The sequence below is a fragment of the Centroberyx gerrardi genome, chromosome 4 (genome assembly GCF_048128805.1).
Source record: "Centroberyx gerrardi isolate f3 chromosome 4, fCenGer3.hap1.cur.20231027, whole genome shotgun sequence".
In the NCBI taxonomy this organism is placed as follows: Eukaryota; Metazoa; Chordata; class Actinopteri; order Beryciformes; family Berycidae; genus Centroberyx; species Centroberyx gerrardi.
Genome location: NC_136000.1, coordinates 1,728,463 through 1,748,744, shown reverse-complemented (window position 1 = coordinate 1,748,744; position 20,282 = coordinate 1,728,463). Strand labels below are relative to the sequence as shown.

Genomic DNA, 20,282 nt, shown 5'->3' with positions numbered 1-20,282 from the left:
GTTCCACTTTTCCACGGTTTCCATGTTCCGCCTCCTGCAGACAGAGGTAAAACCCGACACAGGCGGCCCATCATCTTTCACAAGCCGAGCAACACTTCAGCTCCATCAGCCAGACATTTCAGTTTGCAGCGTGGATTGAGCTAGCAGAACCAGCCGAGTCGCCAGCTCGGCTAGCTGAGCTCCTAGCAGCAGCTAGCCCGGTAGTCCGCTAGCTAACTGTGTAAGATTCATGTTGTGCTAGAGGAGGCTTGGCTTAACGGCAGCTCTTACCGGCGTTTATTTCTACCGGAGGCGACGTGTAAGACCAGAACAAGCTGCACCATGCAAGCCACACAAGAGTAACATGACGACTAAGTAGCTAACGTTATCAAGGTATTGAGCGTTAGCTGGCCAACTGATTCTCTGTGTTAAAAGTCCAGTAGCTAACCAAGCCCGGCTAGCTACCCGCTGTTTGCTACTGTAGCATCCTCCGTCCTATGCGGCTACTGCTAAGCAGCGATAACCGCCGTTTAACAACAGCTACAACATCTTCAGTTTGTCAACAGACAAACAAGACAAACTCACTGCCGTGACAAGCACTGAAAATGTACCTAATTATTATATAACCCAGGTACAACTAACTGGCTAGCTAGCTTTGCCAGAACCGCATCACCGTCCCTCTCTGCGCGAGCGCGACCCCCCGCCGCTGACTGGAATGTGACTTTAGGAAACGCTCGATTATCTTCAGGGCATTTGCCAGGCGGGTGGAGTTAGGCCGTTTCCCTGTGCATTCAACTCAAAGCTAAACGGTTATTTCCTCCTACGGCTGAGCCAGGATACTTAATAAAGCCTCTCCAATGGGTAAAATTAATTAAAGAGCAATGATTTTTATTTTTTTTTAGGAATTATGATTATGATTATTATTATTACTACTAGTAGTACTATTATTATTATTATTATACTTTACAAACCACAGTTACAAAGCACTTTAAAAATATGATAATAATAATTAGCTGGTCAACTGGTAATTATTTCTTATGAGAATTTATTCTAGCAAAGCCTGTTAGACTGTTAGTTACAGACTGTCCTGAAAAAGCAAAGGCAGCAGAAAACGGTTATTTCTTATCTTATCCCATATGAAACAAAAACTATCCAGTCTCCCATATCATATCATATCATATCATATCATATCATATCATATAAAATCTTTTGTGTCCTAACCACCATATAAGTGATACAAGTGTATGATGGCCTATATTTTATACCACAGAGGCAAAGGGGAAACCTAGTCGACAAGTTATGTTATATAAGCTATTCTGAACTATCACAGTATTACAATATTTTTAGGTTGGGATAAGTTCAGCAAAGTGCAACATAAGAAAATAGGATCCCTGTAATTGGACATGCATATTCACAATCAATTGAAAACAAGCAGTGTGCACAAACAGATTCTTACTGTGCAAATTATAGGATTTACAGCAGTTAAGGTCTGGCTGGTGGAGCATCAATATAAAACAAATCAGAATTAAATGTTTTTGTTTTTGTAAAGGACTGTCCAATTCTTCTTCTTATTTTTGTTGATGTTGCTTCATTTCCTTTTTATTTTTTCCTCCCCAGTCCCCCCAAGAAGCATGTTGCCTGTTGCCAGGCCGTCATTGTAAACAAGAATTTGTTCTTAATTGACTTGCTTGGTTAAATCAAGCTTAAAAAAACACTTAGAGATGATGAATTCACACATTCACGTTAAGAAGGTTTGTAATAATAAAAAAAAATAAAAAACATCAGTAGTGAGAGCGAATATCTTTTCCATCCTGCTCCATTTTCCAAAGTGCCTCACTCTTTCTGAACTCACACTACAACTCCTAACATCATATCATCAGTTTGGCCTTTTTCTCACTAACCTTGTGTTCGTCGGTCGACTCCGCAGGTTTGAGTTTTCAGGTAGAGACTCGTGTGTTTCTCTGTCTGACAGCAGACTGACGCAGCAGCCGCTCTCTCCTTGAAAACAATTATCTGGGAGGTGATTTCAGGCCCGGCTGTAATTGGACGGCTCGGCCACTCACCAGGTATCCTGGTAACCCGCCGGCCCGCTGATGTCACCGCTCTCCATAATGAAGTGTGAGTGTATCCAGCCGCCTCTGTCAATAACAGGGAGGGGAATTCACAGCAGATAAGGCGGACAAAGAAGGCCACGTCTTATATGTAATACAATAATGTCATTTTGATATCGCTGCTCAGAACAGCTCCGCTTCTTCTTTAAATGGTTAATATCACACGTTAGATTATTATAACCTGTTTATTTCATTCCACTTTCACTTTTCACTTTAACACTTCTAGGTCAAAACCCCTTTGGACCGCAGTAGAAACCATGTGTTTTGAAAAGGTCTTACCTTGTAGCAGTATATCAGTCGCTCTATCAGTGGTTTAACACATAGAAATCTGGACTGAAAACACTGATGACTACCTCTGTCACAGCTATTGATTATACAATTAAATTCAGTGATGTTGAATTGTGTTATTTGACTTAGATGAAGTGAGAAATGTGTGTACTGACGTGTTTTACGGTTTTGGAAACAGATTTAGGTTTCCCCTTTAATTTTCCCTTCACCAATCAGAAACCAACTTCAACCTCCAACTTCAACCTCGTGAACCAACACACTTTGGCTTGAAGAAACGTGTTGCTTTTACAAATAAATATTTGTTGTCAGTATCGCCATCTTCATCTTCATTGTCATCTCCCGACTCTTGAGTGTTTTCCCAGCATGCAGCAGGGTGATGAGGGGAAAGTGAGGAGCAGAGCTGAAGCGTCTTGTGTGATGTGAAGTGCTGAATATGCAGCGCTGCATGGTGGGCGGGACATTTGCATTTCAAAGAGCCTCCTCAGCTCTTCAGACGCTGGAAGACCTGCGTCAGTCCGTCCGTCAGGCAGATCCCAGGTCAGCTCTGACCCTCCAGCCCCACCTCTACCTCCATCTTATCCTCCTCCTCCTCCTCACCCTCCACCTTGCCTTCCACCTCGCCTTTCATCTCACCTTCCACCTCCTCTACCTCTACCTCCACCTCCACCTCGCCCTCCAGGACTGTCCAACACCTGCCTGAGGCATTCTGGAGGTTTTAGCAAAAAATGGTCATTGCAAGAAAAAGACAAGAGAAGTAAAGTCATTAAACCCAGGGGGAATGCTGGTCCGACATGTTAAATATTTCCTATCCTTCTGAAGGCAGTATATCTTGGTGACATCATCTGTCCAGACCGATGTGATGTTTTATTGATGCGGGTCACAGAGCGGCGGACGCTCCGGCCCCGTGTCGGCCCAGCAGGGCGGTGACTCACCTCAGATCTCCCAGCAGCCCCGGCGGTGAACAGGGACGTCATGGGGAGCGGATCAGAGCAGAGAGAACGAGTCGCCACCCGCAGGTCGGACTCCGCTGGGCCTGACGCTGTCCTTTCACAGCACTTACCCAGCATGCAGCAGTGCAGTGTGTTCAGATAAACTATGGCCCCGTTTACACCTGGGATTAGAACGAATGATATACAACTCTTGATTGATAAATGTAACCTGGAGCCAGTTCAACCTATGTCCAGTTCATAAAGCTTCTCCACTGCCGGGGTCTGGTAGCTCTTTGCTCCTCTGCCACACAGGAAGTGATGCGTTTTACGTTAATGGCTTGTTTGAAATCAACAGAAGAAGAACTGGGTTGAAAGGTGCGGAGGGGCGGGACCGTTCAAAAATCCCTGCTGTTTTATTGGTTGGAATTTATATTTACGCCTCCTGGTGCAGCATGACGTCACCATTAAAGATACTCTGTTTTCCAGGAAGTTAAAGTAATACGAGTTCATTTCACGGGGACTTTAACATGACTGTTTGTCCTTATCCTGTTAAAACATTCAGACACAGAACGCATGTTAATACCAGGTGTGAATGGGGTTTAAATCCCAATTAAGGCAGCTGCAGTGACGCTGTGGAGGTGCTGAGGCTGTGAAACCTCCCTCCCTGTTTCCGTCCGCGGCGCTCGGGGACAGGATAACGAGCGGGAGGCCGGCCTCTGGAGCGCTGACGCAGCACATCTGCTCCCAACCTCGGTCTCAGCGGGGAGAAACACAACGCTGAACTCATCTTGATTGAGCCTTGATTTTTTTTTAGCCTTCATTTATCTGGGGAAAGCTGACTGAACACCAGGCTCGTTTTCAGCTCCCAGTTCACCCAGTAACACACATTCACACTGGGAGCTGCGCGGTACAGACAGTCTGATGCTGCTGCACACTGAGCGTTGGGGGTTCAGTGCCTTGCTGAAGGGAACCTCAGCGGTAGGTGTTGAGGGAGGGGAGAGCATTTCTCATTCTCTTTCCATGCCAAGATGTTTCTGCACTGAAAATGAGTAAAAATAGAACGATTTTTTCAAATGCGGACAACCACAGAAATATGAAGAAATAGCTAGCACTCTCCAAAAATAACTTGTCTTTATTCAGAAGACATGATCAGCATGTTTTGGCTCTGCAGCCTTTATCAGCATCATTTTGAATAGTGCAGGCTGTTTCTTCATATTTCTATCATTGCCATAACACGTCACTCCTATTTTGAGTGGAGCAGCTGCAGTTTCTGCCGTTTTGGATTCAACCGCTGACCTTTCCACTAGGCTTGGGCGATATCCAAAATTTTACATCACAATGCTGCCGATATGCGATATTATCGCTATTGGCCAGTGGGGGGAGGCGTGGGTGTTTTTTTTTAAATTAAATTTTAAATTACATCAAATTTCTAGGTTATCGATAATAATAATAGTGATAATAATAATTATACCATACTGTAGAAAATATTGCAATATTTGAATATTATCAAATATCAGCCCAAGCCTACTTTCCACCCCACGAACCCACCTCCATCACCTCTGGTCCACCGTCATCCCAAGGATTACTGAGGATCACAGCTGACCTGAGGTTTGGACACATTAAATCTGACACCTTTGAGAAAACACAGTATTTAATACACATTACAGCAGACTGTAGAATATTTTCTCTCCCCTGAGGGGCGAAGTTTGTTCAAAACTGTGGGCGATCATACAGTCCAGACAGGAAGGACTTGATCAGACAGGATTTGATCTTTTGCACGGGTGGCTGAAAATGTGCTGAATCACTGTGTTCAGGTTTGCTGGTGAAACATCAGACCAGAGTTTAGACAGAGGCATCGTGCTCAGCCAGGTCCACTGTCTGTTACTAACAAATCTTGAATGATCCTACTTGGTTATTCAAGATTTGTAGCGGTGGTTCACACTCAAAAACACAGTCCGTAGACTAAATTGCTTTTAATATCTTCTATTAAATATGGCACAGGGGAGGAAAAAGGACACAGACGTGCGCTCCCCTGCAACGTATTTAATAAAAGATGTTAGAAACCATTTTCATTTACAAATTGTTTTGGACTGCGAACCACTGCTACAAAGCTAAAACATCATAGACCACATTAGAGTTTGATATCAATATAGAAATGTCAATCTTTCATGTAAAATACAAAACTGTATTGTCTATTGTCTATCAGATAGATTCAATAGATTCGATCCCGTATGTAAAATGCCATAAAAACAGCACAGATCCTGTAAATGTTTTGAAATGTTCTGAAAGCCAGATGTTCTCTGTCTGGTTCTCAGAAGGTTTTGTTGGTGAAGGGGATTTTGTTCTTCAGGGTCAGGGTGGAGTTGACCTGTGCGGCCAGCAGCAGGCTGTGCCACTGGGCGACCGGGCGCCGCGGGTTGGACAGCATGTCGGCCCAGTGCCGCAGCTGGTTCCCCGAGGCGTCGCAGCCCAGGAAGATCTTCCCCATGGCGTCGTTCCTGGTCATGGCGTCGTGGTCCCACACCGAGATCACCAGGTGCAGCCTCTGTGGACAGAAGCCAGCGCAGGTCAGCCCAAAGAATCACAGAATGTGAATGATGAGCTCAATGGACGGAAGTAACAATGATACTTCATAGCCAAACTGTTCAGCCTGATTGGATAATTAAAGCTGCACTAAACAATTTTCCGACCACTAGAGGCTGACAGAAACTGCAACACATTTGTAAATAGAGCACAGCAAAGCTACTGGACTAAGGAGGCCCTGAAGGATAAAGGATAAATGCTAACAGCTAAGCTAACCGTACCTACAGAGAAGTGTCACCGGTTACCAGTCTCACTTTGACAGATCTTTCTCCTGCTGAAGGTCACATGACCCACAATGACAAGTGAAGAGGCAGGTAGCAAGTTTACTAGTTTAACAAGTTTACTAGTTTAACAAGTTCACTAGTTTAACAGTTCACTAGTTTAACAAGTTCACTAGTTTAACAAGTTTACTAGTTAACAAGTTCACTAGTTTAACAGTTTACTAGTTTAACAAGTTTACTGGTTTAACAGTTTACTAGTTTAACAAGTTTACTAGTTAACAAGTTCACTAGTTTAACAGTTTACTAGTTTAACAAGTTTACTGGTTTAACAAGTTCACTAGTTTAACAAGTTTACTAGTTAACAAGTTCACTAGTTTAACAGTTTACTAGTTTAACATGTTTACTAGTTTAACAAGTTTACTGGTTTAACAAGTTTACTAGTTTAACATGTTTACTAGTTTAAGAAGTTTACTAGTTTAACATGTTTACTAGTTTAACAAGTTTACTGGTTTAACAAGTTCACTAGTTTAACATGTTTACTAGTTTAACAAGTTTACTAGTTAACAAGTTCACTAGTTTAACAGTTTACTAGTTTAACATGTTTACTAGTTTAACAAGTTTACTGGTTTAACATGTTTACTAGTTTAACAAGTTTCATCGATCGCTCGCTTCATCGATTCCACCATTACAAGAATGTTTTTCAGGAATGGGAGGGGGAGAGCGCCGCTTTTAAACAGCGAGGGAGGAGACGAGCTAGTTTTTAAAAAATGTAAAGCTACTGAATGGAGCGGGAGGAGCTTTTGACAACAAGCTTTAGAAAAGAGGTGAAAAGAGCAACACAGCTGGCTGCTGTGTGGATACTGTTTTTTTTTTTGCTCAGATCCGACTTACGTTCATGTTTGAAAGTGACGTCTGATATCAGTTTGAACATCAACCTATGGTATGAATGTTAATATGTGAATGTGAAGCAGGGTAGTGATGAAAAAGAGCACAAACCTGTCCCTTGATAAATGAGGGACGAAAAAAACCTGTTCATCGCCCTGGAGAGATTTTATGAAAAATTTCAACCCAGTCATACTCACTTGGATTTGGTCAAACGACACGTCGAAGGTGAAGGATTCATTGTAGTAAGGATTCAGTGTCTTCTTTTTGATGGACGTCTTCTTTTTCTTCCACTTCCTCTTGTCCAAAGCTAGCTGCACCTTCACATAGGGATCTACAGACAGGAGGTGGGATGAATCATTCAGTTATCATCTAGCCTTCCTCAGTGCACCTGCAATCTGTAACTTGTAAAATGTAGATATTATTTTAAACCTATCAGTGTGTCTAGTTTGGGGTGACACACATTTGTGTTTCTTTTCAACAAAACGTATTTAATAGCATTGCATACCGACATTTTGTTATATAGCCTTTCAAGTTGCGACTCCAACCTGCAACCAACCAGCTGAGTCTCCATGATGGAGGAACATGTAGAACTGTGTGTTAGTTAATAAAGTGTAAATCTGTAGAACTGTGTGTTAGTTAATAAAGTGTAAATCTGTAGAACTGTGTTAGTTAATAAAGTGTAAATCTGTAGAACTGTGTTAGTTAATAAAGTGTAAATCTGCACCAAGCAGCTAGAAACAGAGAGCAGCTGAGTCAGCTTGTTGTGGTGTGGCTGTAGATCCATTCAGTAACGTTCTCAGTAAAAGTGAATAGTGTGATAAGGTGGATTTGGTTACTGTGACACAGTAAACTGTCTTGTCTTTAGCCCTAGTCTCTACTCCAAAACACTCTGAGTTGTAGCTTGAGAAGAGTCAGCTCAGTTAACCTGAACAAACTGTTAGCTAGCTAACTAGCCGGCAAACACACTGATGTTAATGTGAACACGCTAACGCTAGCCGCTGCTAGATACGTTAGCTAGTGTGCTAATCAGATGTGTTAACAACAAGACAGTGATGTTAGCTGACCAGATACTATGGTTAGCTAGCTAACAAGCTGACATTATCTAAACACTAAATCAATCAGATGGATCAGTGATGAAATGATCAGTTCAGTCAGAAACAGACAGAAATTAACCGTCTGTTCAATTCTGTTGAGACGACAGAAACACAGTCAGCTGTTCACAGAGCTGAGGACCTCCAACATGGCCGCCAGAAGGCACATTGTGTCACCTGAAAATGCTCTATGAAGATGTTTTGTTGAAAAGTAGCCTAAAAAAACATGTATTGTCCCACAGTAGAGACATGAATGTGTTGAAAATGAAAGGTGCTTTTTCAGAGTGAATTGTTTCTGACCGACCTGAAGATCCTCCAGCGTCCATACTCTTCAGGTTTTTGGCCTCCAGGATCACCACAGTCAGTTTGCTGGCAGTGGGAACGTAACGCAGAGAAAAGCAGATCTCCCCTAGATTTTCCTCCTGCAACACGCAAACATTACAACACACACACACACACACATAGAACTAGAAGTCTATTCTTTTTTAATGCCGTTGAAATATAATACCATTAACTAAATGTGAATATTGTGAATGTCAGAATATACTGTAGCTGTGTGACTATTTTACCAGAAAACCAGCGCACCACGAAACTGTAGTTTTCAAAACCTTGAAATGCTTGAAATTGCAGTTGACTGTGTTCAAGACTTTTTAGGTCTTGAGATTATAACATTATTTAAGACATTTTCAGAATCTGCAAACATCCAGTTTTAAAAGAAAACTAGATAACAAAATTGCAATAATTTTGGCACATAGTTTGTCATTTGAAGGACATTGCAAATCGCAAATAGTTTACCACTTTTTTAGGCTGACAGGAATCTTTATGACATAAAGTAGCACACGTCATACTAAACATTACCAAACTAATGTAGGTGGGGGTCTCTTATGGAGAAGAAAATTAAAGCTTGAATGAAAATATATTAGATTTTTTTGTTTATATTGGTGGTTATTTGGAGGGCAAAGTTAGGGACGATAACCGGTATTACTATATATCACGATAATAACGCTCATTTTTATTACTGTGACCACAGTATTGCAGGACAGCAGAAATTTAATTGAGACGCATTTTACTTTATTTCAGATGCTGTTATTTGGATTTTTTGTGTTGTTTAAAACTCTCCTTACAGTTTCTATTAGCTAAACCAGTGTTTTATCATTTTGTTTTTTAAGAAAATAGTCAAATGTGTTGTGATTGATATAATAAATTAGTTTTTAAGTAATTGAAGCATATTACAGTACTGTTTTTAAAGTTTTAAAGTTTTTAGTAATTATTGAGATAATGTCGTATATCGAGATAATTTTACTATGAAATGTTCACATCTGCACAGGCCTAGTCATAGTTTAACTCCATAGTTTTCTTTTTTTTTATACTTACCACCACATCTCACTGTCAGAATGCAATGTAAAAACTGTACAGTGTAATGGGAACACATGTTCAGAAAGATAAAGGCAGTGGTCTGACCTCGAACTTGGCGGGCTGTCCCAGCTCCCTCCACTCCTCGATGACGTGGTTCCAGTCGACGTCGCCGAGCTGCAGCCTCAGCTCGCCGATGATGTCGTGTTTGGTGAATCTGTTGAAGTCAAACACCTGCATCACCACCGTCGACTTAATGAGGGAAGCCTTCGATATCTGGGTGGAAAGACAGTTCAGGTTAAGAGACAGTTTTTGACTGACAGGCATTTCCTGGATTTTCCCACCCGGATGCTGAAATGTCTGTTGTGGATGATTTTTATTTTGCATTGACTGAAGATAGACAGGGCTTAATACATATAAATAATGCATAAAGAAAAATAGAAAAAAAATGAAAGTGAAGTACAGTGGTAAACACAACAACCTGCCTGAGGAGGTTAGGCCAGAAGAATCACCGTCATCTTTTAGTTTGTAATTTGCAACGGCTGAATAGAAAGTAAAACTTGATTTTTCCAAATAATTCCCATGGGGCTGCAGCCAAAGTGCAGCAGCAGTTCAGCAAACATGCAGAAGAAAGGCTTCATGTTTGCACAGAAAACAGAACAGTAAACCTGGTGTTCTGATATGGAAATACTGTAAAATACTGTGCTGTATATCATCTACCTGGAAGGTGAAGTGCTCGTTGAAGACGGGGCTGAGCGTGCTCCTGAACACCTTGGTCTCGCAGGTCTTGGTTTTGTCGGGGCAGATGTAGACTTTAACGTACGGGTCGGAGCTTCCTCCCAGGTCCATGGCCTTCAGCCCGTCTGCCTGTTTGATCCCCACAGTGAGCTGAGAGGGAGACATGAGACGGACAGGAGTCCATCTGATCAGTTAGTAGACGTCTAATGATGCAGCATCGGAGAAACAAGCTGAACACAGTCAGTGATGTCAGTCCCTCTCTGTACTCAGAGAGCTGTGATCTGTACAGTGGTCGGTTACATACATGACAGATAAATGACATGGCTCCCACATGTCTCCCACCTGTCTGATAGATGACGTAACAGCTGACGCCCCGAGACAAATAAACCCTTTTCCCAAACATGGCTGACGTACTTCTGCAGGTTATAGATCGGTTCACACTGTTGCCAGCAATGTTAAGAAGCAACTTTCTGTCTCCTCCGACTCTGATCACTGAGTTTCTGTTTCAACATACTGTAGATCAGTGATTCTCAACCTTTTCCAAATCAAGGACCTTAATTCAGTCCACATTAGAGCCACAGACCCCCATTAGATGAGATTTTGTCTCTCGGACCCAAATCTGAGAACATTTTTATTGTCAGATATGATTTTGTCCAGAACTCCATGACTGTCTGTATTGCAGGTAGAGAGATAACAGAGAAACTATGATCAGAACAGTCATTCTTCTACATTCTCTAACTGTGTTAACTTGTTGTAAATTAAATAATGCTGAAGTTTAACAATTCATCAGTTTGCTGGGGACCCCCTGGAACCCCCTCAAGGACCCCTGGTGGTCCCTGGACCCCACGTTGAGAACCACTGCTGTAGAACACAATACAGCTGTTGTCACTGACTGGTCTTTCTGTTTGCTCCACTATAAAAGTGATTTGATCAACGGTCACAAAATGCTACCTGGCTAACCAAGGCTAACAGTAATTTCTGTGTTGTTAGCATTTTGTGAGCCTCGATCAAATCTGTTTTTTATAATGTTTCAGTTGTCTGACAACAGAAACAGAAAGATCTGGACCCAGAGGGATGAAGTGACCCAGATTTGCATCTTTCTGGAGCTGATTTTTCCCTGCTGATCAATAAAGTTTCATCTCATCTTGTCCGTGCTCGTCAGCTCACCTCTGACTGAGCGGCGTTGTACTCCAGAGAGTAGAGCAGTTTTCCTCTCTGGTCTTTGGCCGAGCCGTAGTCCACATCCTCCGCATCAGGCTGGACCTGGAAGGAAGGCACAGGAAGGTTCAGTGATAAAAACATATTAATGAAGCAATAAAACAATAATAAACACGACGAAACCAAACCCCTTAATTTTATCCCTGAAATGTCCTTAATTTCTCCATTACATAAACATTAATTATCCATTAAAAATAACATAGCTTTAAAAAAGTAAGGTTAGTATCATGGGTTTATAAGGGATTTATTCATGGGTTGGTTCACAGAGACTCTAGTAATTAAGGGATTTTTCATGCCTTCTGTGCAGGTTTACAGGGTTATTACGTGGAAATGAATGGAAAGTTCCTGTCTCCCTGAATTCTTCATTAAATTAAAAAGTAAGGAGTCAAGATTAAGGGGTGTTAAAGGAGGTTTCGATGGGGTCTCCTCCATATAACTCCCTTAATTTTAAGGGGATTTTGCATGACTTAAGGGGTGAATTAATGTAAATTAATGAAAATGTTATTTTAAGGGATTACTGGTTCGTAGAGAAATCTTAAACTTTAATTCTAAACTTTATTTAGCCTATATAGCACCTTTCATACACAGGATGCAGCTCAAAGTGCTTTACAAGCAGCGCTGGGACAGACTGAAGCCAAGGCGTCTGTCGGCCATCTTTGATTTCATTACAGTGGAGATTTGGGAGATACTTGTCTTTAACTACGGTTTATAGTTTATTTGTGCACAGGAGATGCAGCATGAGCCAGCAGACAAGTGAAGGATTACGTAAATCGACCAGAGGCTCCTGCATCAGGGCTAAACTCCTCCAGCTAACGTGTTGGACTGGACAAATATTGTTGGAATAGTACAGAAGGTTGCTGGAGACGTGATTTAGTTTTATTATATTTTGTTGAATTTTGTATGTGACTAAGATATCCAACTTCTGTAGTTTGCTCTACGAACCAGTAATGCCTTAAAATAACCTTACATTTTCATGAATTTACATTAATTCACCCCTTAATTCATGCAAAATCACCTTAAAATTAATGGAGGAGATCCCATCGAAACCTCCTTAAACACCCCCTTGACTTCTTACTTTCTAATTTAATGTAAAATTCAGGGAGACAGGAACTTTTCCATTAATAACTCATTAATAACCTGTAAACCTGCACAAAAGGCATGAAAAATCCCTTAATTACTAGTGTCTTCATGAATCAACCCATGAATAAATCCCTTATAAACCCAGGATACTAACCGTAGTTTTTTATTTTTAATGGATAATTACTGTTTATGTAATGGAGAAATTAAGGATATTTCAGGGATAAAATTAAGGGGTTTGGTTTCGTAGTGTTGAATAGCTAATTATAGCTTTAAAATTTGACAATACAAATTCAAATCCTGCAATTCAGTTTCAGTTTTTGCAAACGATGATTCAACTCAAGCATCAAAAATTCAAATGAACTCAATTCAGTTTCAGTTTCTGCCGGCGGCCTCGCTCACCAGCGCTGTGCTGGTTTTCCCGTTCAGCCCCTTCAGGTTGATCTGCTCCTTCTTCTTCCTCTTCTTCTTCCTCTTGCAGCAGCACTTGACGCAGATGCAGAGACAGCAGAGCAGAAGCAGCAGCCCGCCGGCGACGAACAGAGCGTAGACGGCCCACCGCGGCACTGCAGGACAGAACACACTGAGCTCAGGACCGATCTGTCTGGGACAGAGCGAAGGTGGAGGAACCATCAACAGATCCACTTCAGAACAAGACTGTAGTAAAACTCAAAGCGGGTCCGAGGCTCTCTGCTGTGTCAGCAAAAGTTCAAAGCCTTTATTCTACTTTGGCAATTTGAAAAGTTAAAACTGGCCAATGCGTTTCAGCCAATACAGTCTCAAAATTTAATGAAATGAGGCTGAACTGTGAAGCTCAGCCTCCATGTTTCTGACAGAATCCAGTTCAGATCAGGTTCAGATCCAGTAAAGGATTCTGGTCCAACAGCAGGAATTGTTCTGGACGTTTCCACCTGTTGGTCACATGACAAGGTTAGCTAATGCTTCAGTTTAGCAGCTGAAACAGTTAGCTTCAGGTTAAGAACCCGGGTCGTCGCCCATCCGCCCCCCCGACCTCCGACCTCCACACCCTGACTGTCCGCCGCCAAACTACTTCCTGTTTCTAGTCCTGTCTCCTCCAGCTGATCCCTTCTGCTGGGAAACACATTTCTAACACCTTTTGTGCGTGGACAGGGTGATTTGTATTTTTAGACGCTGTGTTTATTTCACTAAATTTCATGAGACCACGATAGTTTCAGCTTCGTCAGACTGCTGTGACTGTCCAGGCAGCACATAACTGTTCTTTGAAGCCCAAGCTTTAGTTTTTTCTAGGAAATAGCTCTGCTGTGAGAGCCTCGCTATGGCACTGATGTGAAGCATGAAGCAAGAGCACAGCCAGGAGGATTAAGAGGAGATCAACTGGGAACAAGTGGAAACGGAGAAGGAAGAAATGTGCTCCTGCTGTGGAATTAGATACAGCAGGGAACAGCTGCTGTGTGTGTGTGTGTGTGTGTGTGTGTGTGTGTGTGTGTGTGTGTGTGTGTGTGTGTGTGTGTGCTGGGGGGGGGGTCCCACTAAACCCTAAGCTCTGGCAGAGTCCCTGAATCTGATATCAATTACAACTTCTAAACCCCATTATTCTGACTAAATTCCTGGGGATAAAGTGTCAAGTTTAACTTTATTTATTTATTTATTTATTTTTGCTGGGGTTTGAGCAGCTTCATTTGCATGTTGTACAAACAAAGAAAAACAATTTTTGTACACCTAAAAGTCTTTGAGTGACAGGTGCGTAGGACAAAAACCAAACAGGTAGATTCTGAGAAAGAGACAGAAGTGTGCCAGCTGGAAAAAACCCACAGGAAACAGAATTGGAATTTCCATTTTGCATTCTCAATTCAGTTCATGAGTGGCCCCAAGCCTGGTATTGATCCTGTGATTGATTGTTGATCAGTTAGATGGAGGTCAGCTGTGAGACAGACTGTGATGAAGGAATGTAGAGATAAACTGGACTGGACTCGATGAAACAAAACTTATAAACCTGATTATTTTGATGAAATTCCTGGAGCAATGACTGATATTATTATCTGGTTAATATGAGAAATGATTATTCACAGGTCACCAAACTATCAGCTCAGAGGAACTTTGGTCCTGATGCTGCCTGATGGGATTTTTAGATTTGGCAAAATTGATGTAAATTTTGCACATTTCTGGCATCTTCTGCTTGATCCTCACTCTCCATTATAATGATAAAAAACCAAAATATCAGATCTAGACTCGATTAGTCGGAGATTTACAGAGAGAACCACACCTTACCTCACCCAACTGACACCCATGGGTGGTTAGAGGTGGGGTTGGGTGGGGTTAGGAGGGGTCACTTACAGGGAATCTTGTCCAGCAGGTCGTTGACGAAGCCGGCGGCGGCGTCGGGGGGGCCGGCGGTGGTGGAGTTAGTGAGGCTGGCGGTGGTGATGGCGGTGGTGATGGCGGGGGGATGGGTGGGGGGGACGGGAGCGGGCGAGGGGGTGGCAGGCATGGTGAGGGGGGGTGAGATCTGAAACAAGAGGTGGGGGGGGGTTAGTGTTGACTCTACTGTTGTTTCAGTCTGCGCTCTAGTGGTGAAGCAAGGCGTTACATCTCATCAAAAACAGCAACTGTAAAGTTAGTTGAAGTCACAAGGAAACAGCATTCTGTAATGTGATGATGCACTTCCTGTTGAAACAACTGAACGAAGGCCAGTCTGAACAGATGAGTCAACAGTCTCAGATCTTCAGTCCAGTGGAAGAGCGATCCACAGTTTAAAGTCTCCATCAGCTTTAGTTTTCAGTCCGGAGTGAAGGACAGAAACCTGAGTTCAGTTCATCCAGACACACAGCTGCTGAGCATGCTGGGAGTTATGTGATTACAAGAACTTTAAAGCTGCAATAAGCCACAAACTATGACAAGTGAAGAGGTAGCAAGGTAGCAAGTTCACTAGTTTAACAACAAGTTCACTAGTTTAACAACAAGTTTACTAGTTGAACAAGTTCACTAGTTTAACAAGTTTACTAGTTTAACAACAAGTTTACTAGTTTAACAAGTTTACTAGTTTAACAACAAGTTTACTAGTTTAACAAGTTCACTAGTTTAACAAGTTTACTAGTTTAACAACAAGTTTACTAGTTTAACATGTTTACTAGTTTAACAACAAGTTCACTAGTTTAACAACAAGTTTACTAGTTTAACAAGTTTACTAGTTTAACAAGTTCACTAGTTTAACAACAAGTTCACTAGTTTAACAAGTTTACTAGTTTAACAACAAGTTCACTAGTTTAACAACAAGTTTACTAGTTTAACAACAAGTTTACTAGTTTAACAAGTTCACTAGTTTAACAACAAGTTTACTAGTTTAACAAGTTTACTAGTTTAACAACAAGTTTACTAGTTTAACAAGTTCACTAGTTTAACAACAAGTTTACTAGTTTAACAACAAGTTTACTAGTTTAACAAGTTCACTAGTTTAACAACAAGTTCACTAGTTTAACAAGTTTACTAGTTTAACAACAAGTTTACTAGTTTAACAAGTTCACTAGTTTAACAACAAGTTTACTAGTTTAACAACAAGTTTACTAGTTTAACAAGTTCACTAGTTTAATAACAAGTTCACTAGTTTAACAAGTTTACTAGTTTAACAACAAGTTTACTAGTTTAACAAGTTCACTAGTTTAACAACAAGTTCACTAGTTTAACAAGTTTACTCGCTCGCTTCATCGACTCCTCCATTATGAGAAAATGTTCAGGACTGGGAGGGGGAGCGCCGCTTTTAAACAGCGAGGGAGGAGACGAGCTGGTTTTAAATAAATGAAAAGCTGCTGAATGGAGCGGGAGGAGTTTCGTTCAGGAGCAGAATTTGACAACAAGCTTTAGAAAAGAGGAGAAAACAGCAACACAGCTGGATATTGGTTTATATCATTATGTCTCAAGGAAATCTCCACACAGCACACATCAGCTTCAGGATTGGTTAGAAGGTCTGATATCGCTGATTGCAGGTTTAAATTGAGTCCTAAATTTGATGGGAAGCTAATATAAAGAAGATAACATGGGTATGATATGAGCTGTCCTGCTGGACCTGGATATAACACGCTGTTGTTTTGGGTTGTTTTCCTAGTGATCGACAGGTCGCCGATTATGCGACCTGCAGACAGCCCAAACTCCGCCCCTTCCACTGTGGCTCCGCCCCTTTGCCTCTCTTTGGCTGCTCCGGCTCCAAAAAATGACAACATGGCGGCGAACGTAAACTCCAGGCTGTAAAACGGCCCTTCAGGAGACGACGGGGGAAGAAACTCACGACTCCATCAGTCTGTGGAAAGAAGGCTGCTGATCGTCAGGTGAAAGCCTCGTATCTCCAAACTAACCACATGACTTGTAGAGTTTATCCACTGGGGTTTTCAAAGAGTCTCATCAGACCAAGAGCCCGTAGAATGATCTCAGCCCACAGAGGAGCCCGGGATCCTTCAGCTGAAGTTAAAACATGAAAATCACCAAATATCACCGTCAGTGCTGCCTTGCTCTTCCTTTCCGCTGTTCCCACCTGGATGCTGAATTACGACTGCCGCCCTCGCTCCTTCAGCGCTGGCCTCAGCCCCCTCTCGCTTCTCCACCCTTTTTGTCTTTCTCTGTTTTCTCCTGTCATCATTGTTGCCCATGACTCTGTCAATGTTTTGCCCGGCACCTATTGCACGCTAAGCCGTCCCGGGGCGGGGGGCGTCCCTCTCTGCCTCAGCCCACCCAAGGTTTCTTCCAAGTTTTCCTACTAAGGTTTTTCCTGGGAGTTTTTCCTTGTGTGCATTAGGGTCTGAGGCTGGGGGTGCCGGGTAGGTTAGGCTATGTAGAACAGGTAGATTGTTTGTCTTGCTAAATCTGCTCTTGCCTACCTTGTGTTCTTCGCTATGTTTGTCCTACATAATTTTGTTCACCACTGATTGTGTTTAGTTAGATCTAGCTAGACACATTCTCTGTAAAGTCCTCTGAGACGTGCTTGTGATAAAGGGCTATATAAATAAACTTGACTTGACCAAAACTGGAGTTACAATTTTTCCACATGACACCAGCTATTTCTCAGAGTTACACCCCGTCTCAGTCCGTCCCACAGCACCAGGAACAGCCTGGTCTGCAGGGCCGAGCGGGTCCTGGGCGACACCATGGATAAACAGCGGAGGGTGTGCGGAGCCCGTTAACACAGAGTGATTCATACTGCGATAACGCTCTGCTGCAATGCTGATCACATTCAAACAAGGCTGCTGGAAAAACACCCAGAGAGCAGAGACGGATTCCTGAGCAGACCCGACGAGTCGATTTGGGTAAATCAACAGACCTGGAAGCAAACAAACAGCACAGGCAGCAAGTCGAGCCAAGGATGAATTATTCCTCCAGTCTGACAAGACCGAGAACATGATCTGACTCAGCTGTCAGCTTATTAAAGTAATAATCTACAACTTTCTGCTCCTCTCTCTGTCTCTCTCTCTCTGTCTCTCTCTCTCTCTGTCTCTCTCTCTCTGTCTCTCTCTCTCTCTCTCTCTCTCTCTCTCTCTCTCTCTCTCTCTCTCCACAGTGATCCAGCCTCTATCAGTTCATAAATCTTCTCCTCTGTCTGTTCTGAACAGCCGGTGTCTGGTCGCTCTTTCCTGCCGCACAGGAAGTGATGCGTTTTACGTTTCCGGTTTGTTTGGAATCAACAGAAGAAGAAGAAGAACTGGGTAGTTAGCATGAGCAGCGATAGCCGCCATGGAGAAAAGAGAAACTCAAACTGCAGCAACAGAACAGAGGAAAGCGTTCGTCTCCGAGGCGAAACCAACACTCCAGGATGAGAAGGGAGGATGAGGAGCGATGAAGATGTGGCTCTTTTTCTTTTGGACTGGTAGGTTTACAGTTTATTAGCCACAGTGGACTGTCTTTATTATAATGTTGGTCAGTGCCGACACCAAACTAACGCCCGCTGATCATCAAAGTGTCGCCAAAACCAAGAAAAACAAGAACCAAGCAGATTATCACTTTAAAGGAAAAGTTTATCTATTATTAGTCTCTTCTGTACCTGCAGTACTGTGGACCCACAGACAATATTAACAGCTTTTTGGGAGATATTTTGACTCTGCTCTCTGGAAACAATACTGTCTGTGGGTCCAAGTGCTCCAGGGATGAAGAGAGGAATTATAGAGGAACGAAACCACCAAACTGATCCTTTAAGCAAAGTATTTTACTCACTGATGTCGAGCTTTACAGAAATGTCGGCATGTCGGTGCTGCAGCGGCGGGTCAGAAGACTGAAGGCTGAGAAAATTCCTTTCTGATCCACATCGCTCAGACAGAGAGGGGAGTTACAGGATAACAAGTGCAGGGGAAGGAAGTGACTTTGGACTGGACATTTCCCACAATACACCACTGAAACTGTTTGATCAGGCAGAGGAAGCGTCTCTCCCGCCTCCCTCCCATCCCACAGGCTGTTTCCACCACAATCAGCAGGGAACAAAAATACTAACAATCCCTCTGAAACACCGACCGGCAGATAAATACTAGTAAATGAAACGTGTGTCTGGAGGTCGGTCCGCTCTCAGGTCGCCGGCCTGCATGAGGAGTCGGTTCTGTTTAATCATCCGGCCGGCCGGCGACACAGTGGGAGAGTCTGCTGAGTTTTGGGATGAAGCAGAGAAAACAAAACAGCTAATTTCCTCTTCTGCACTCAAGTCGTCTGCATCAGTTTATGATAAAGATCAGTGATTCTCAACCTTTTCCATATCCAGGACCCTAATTCAGTCCACATTAGAGCCTCCATTTGATAAGATTTTGTCTCTCGGACCCAAATCTGAGAACATTTTTATTGTCAGATATGATTTTGTCCAGAACTCCATGACTGTCTGTATTGCAGGTAGAGAGATAACAGAGAAACTATGATCAGAACAGTCATTCTTCTATATTCTCCAACTGTGTTAATTCTTGTAAATTAAATAATGCTGAAGTTCAACAATTCATCAGTTTGCTGCGGACCCCCTGGAACCCCCTGGAGGACCCCTGGTGGTCCCCGGACCCCACGTTGAGAACCACTGCTATAGAGCAAGTCAGAAGGTTTAAAATTAACTGTTTCATCGTCACAGAAATGAGGCTCAAAAACGAGTCTGAAGAGTCAACAAGCCTCGAGTTACAACAGACAGCAGCTCCATCCGGACATGTCGGATACACATGGAAGACTGTAAACATACACAACATATCAACATGTCATTGTCTGATAAAATTAAATTTTTTTTTACATTTACTTTAATCCAAAAACACTAAATGATCATTCCTGAAAAATGTTCCCACCCTAAAAGTGCAGCTCTAACTGGAACTGCAGTAAAAGAGCAAATAACAACTTTACCTGTTAGTTTCTGTCCTGAAGTCTTTCTGTTCAGTTTGTTGAAATCATATTTCTGCTGCGTTTGTTCGGTCGGCTGCTGGTTTGGTTTCTGCTGCTGGCGTCAGGACGGGCTTCACCTGCACCTCCTCAGCAGCACCACACCTCCTGAACACACAGCTCAGCTCAAACAGAGGTGGAGTCACAGACGAGTGTGAGGAAAACATCAAACCTGTTTCATCTCACCACAACAAATCTGAAAAATCTTGTTTTCTTGTTTGTTTTTTTTATCATTATATATCAGTTTGAAATCGCTTCATTTCTACGTTCATCACTGTGCAAATAAATTAACTGAACCTAACATTTTCACTTTGTGATATCTCAGCATTGCTGAAAATATTTTGGCTGTTACCTGATGATTTGCACTCAAACTGAAATCCTGCGTTCTTTATTCTATCAAAATGTCTCATGTGAAGAGTTGAGACGGTCAGGATGAACCTGCTGAACATGAAG

General features: G+C 42.4%; 1 protein-coding gene and 1 long non-coding RNA gene across 2 annotated transcripts in view; both read right to left on the bottom strand.

Annotated features, from left to right (window-relative positions):
• The window catches only part of LOC139919289 (uncharacterized), an 85,620-nt gene that overhangs the window by 31,977 nt on the left and 33,361 nt on the right, over positions 1 to 20,282 (bottom strand). The window lies entirely within an intron of this gene.
• On the bottom strand, positions 4,941 to 14,990 carry syt8 (synaptotagmin VIII). The gene is made up of 8 exons (XM_071908985.2): positions 14,790 to 14,990; positions 12,876 to 13,039; positions 11,346 to 11,441; positions 10,161 to 10,328; positions 9,549 to 9,716; positions 8,392 to 8,509; positions 7,194 to 7,327; positions 4,941 to 5,852 (listed from the first exon to the last, which is right to left on the bottom strand). The coding sequence occupies exons 1-8, from the start codon at positions 14,941 to 14,943 to the stop codon at positions 5,619 to 5,621; spliced, it is 1,236 nt and encodes a 411-aa protein (XP_071765086.2). The 5' UTR covers positions 14,944 to 14,990; the 3' UTR covers positions 4,941 to 5,618.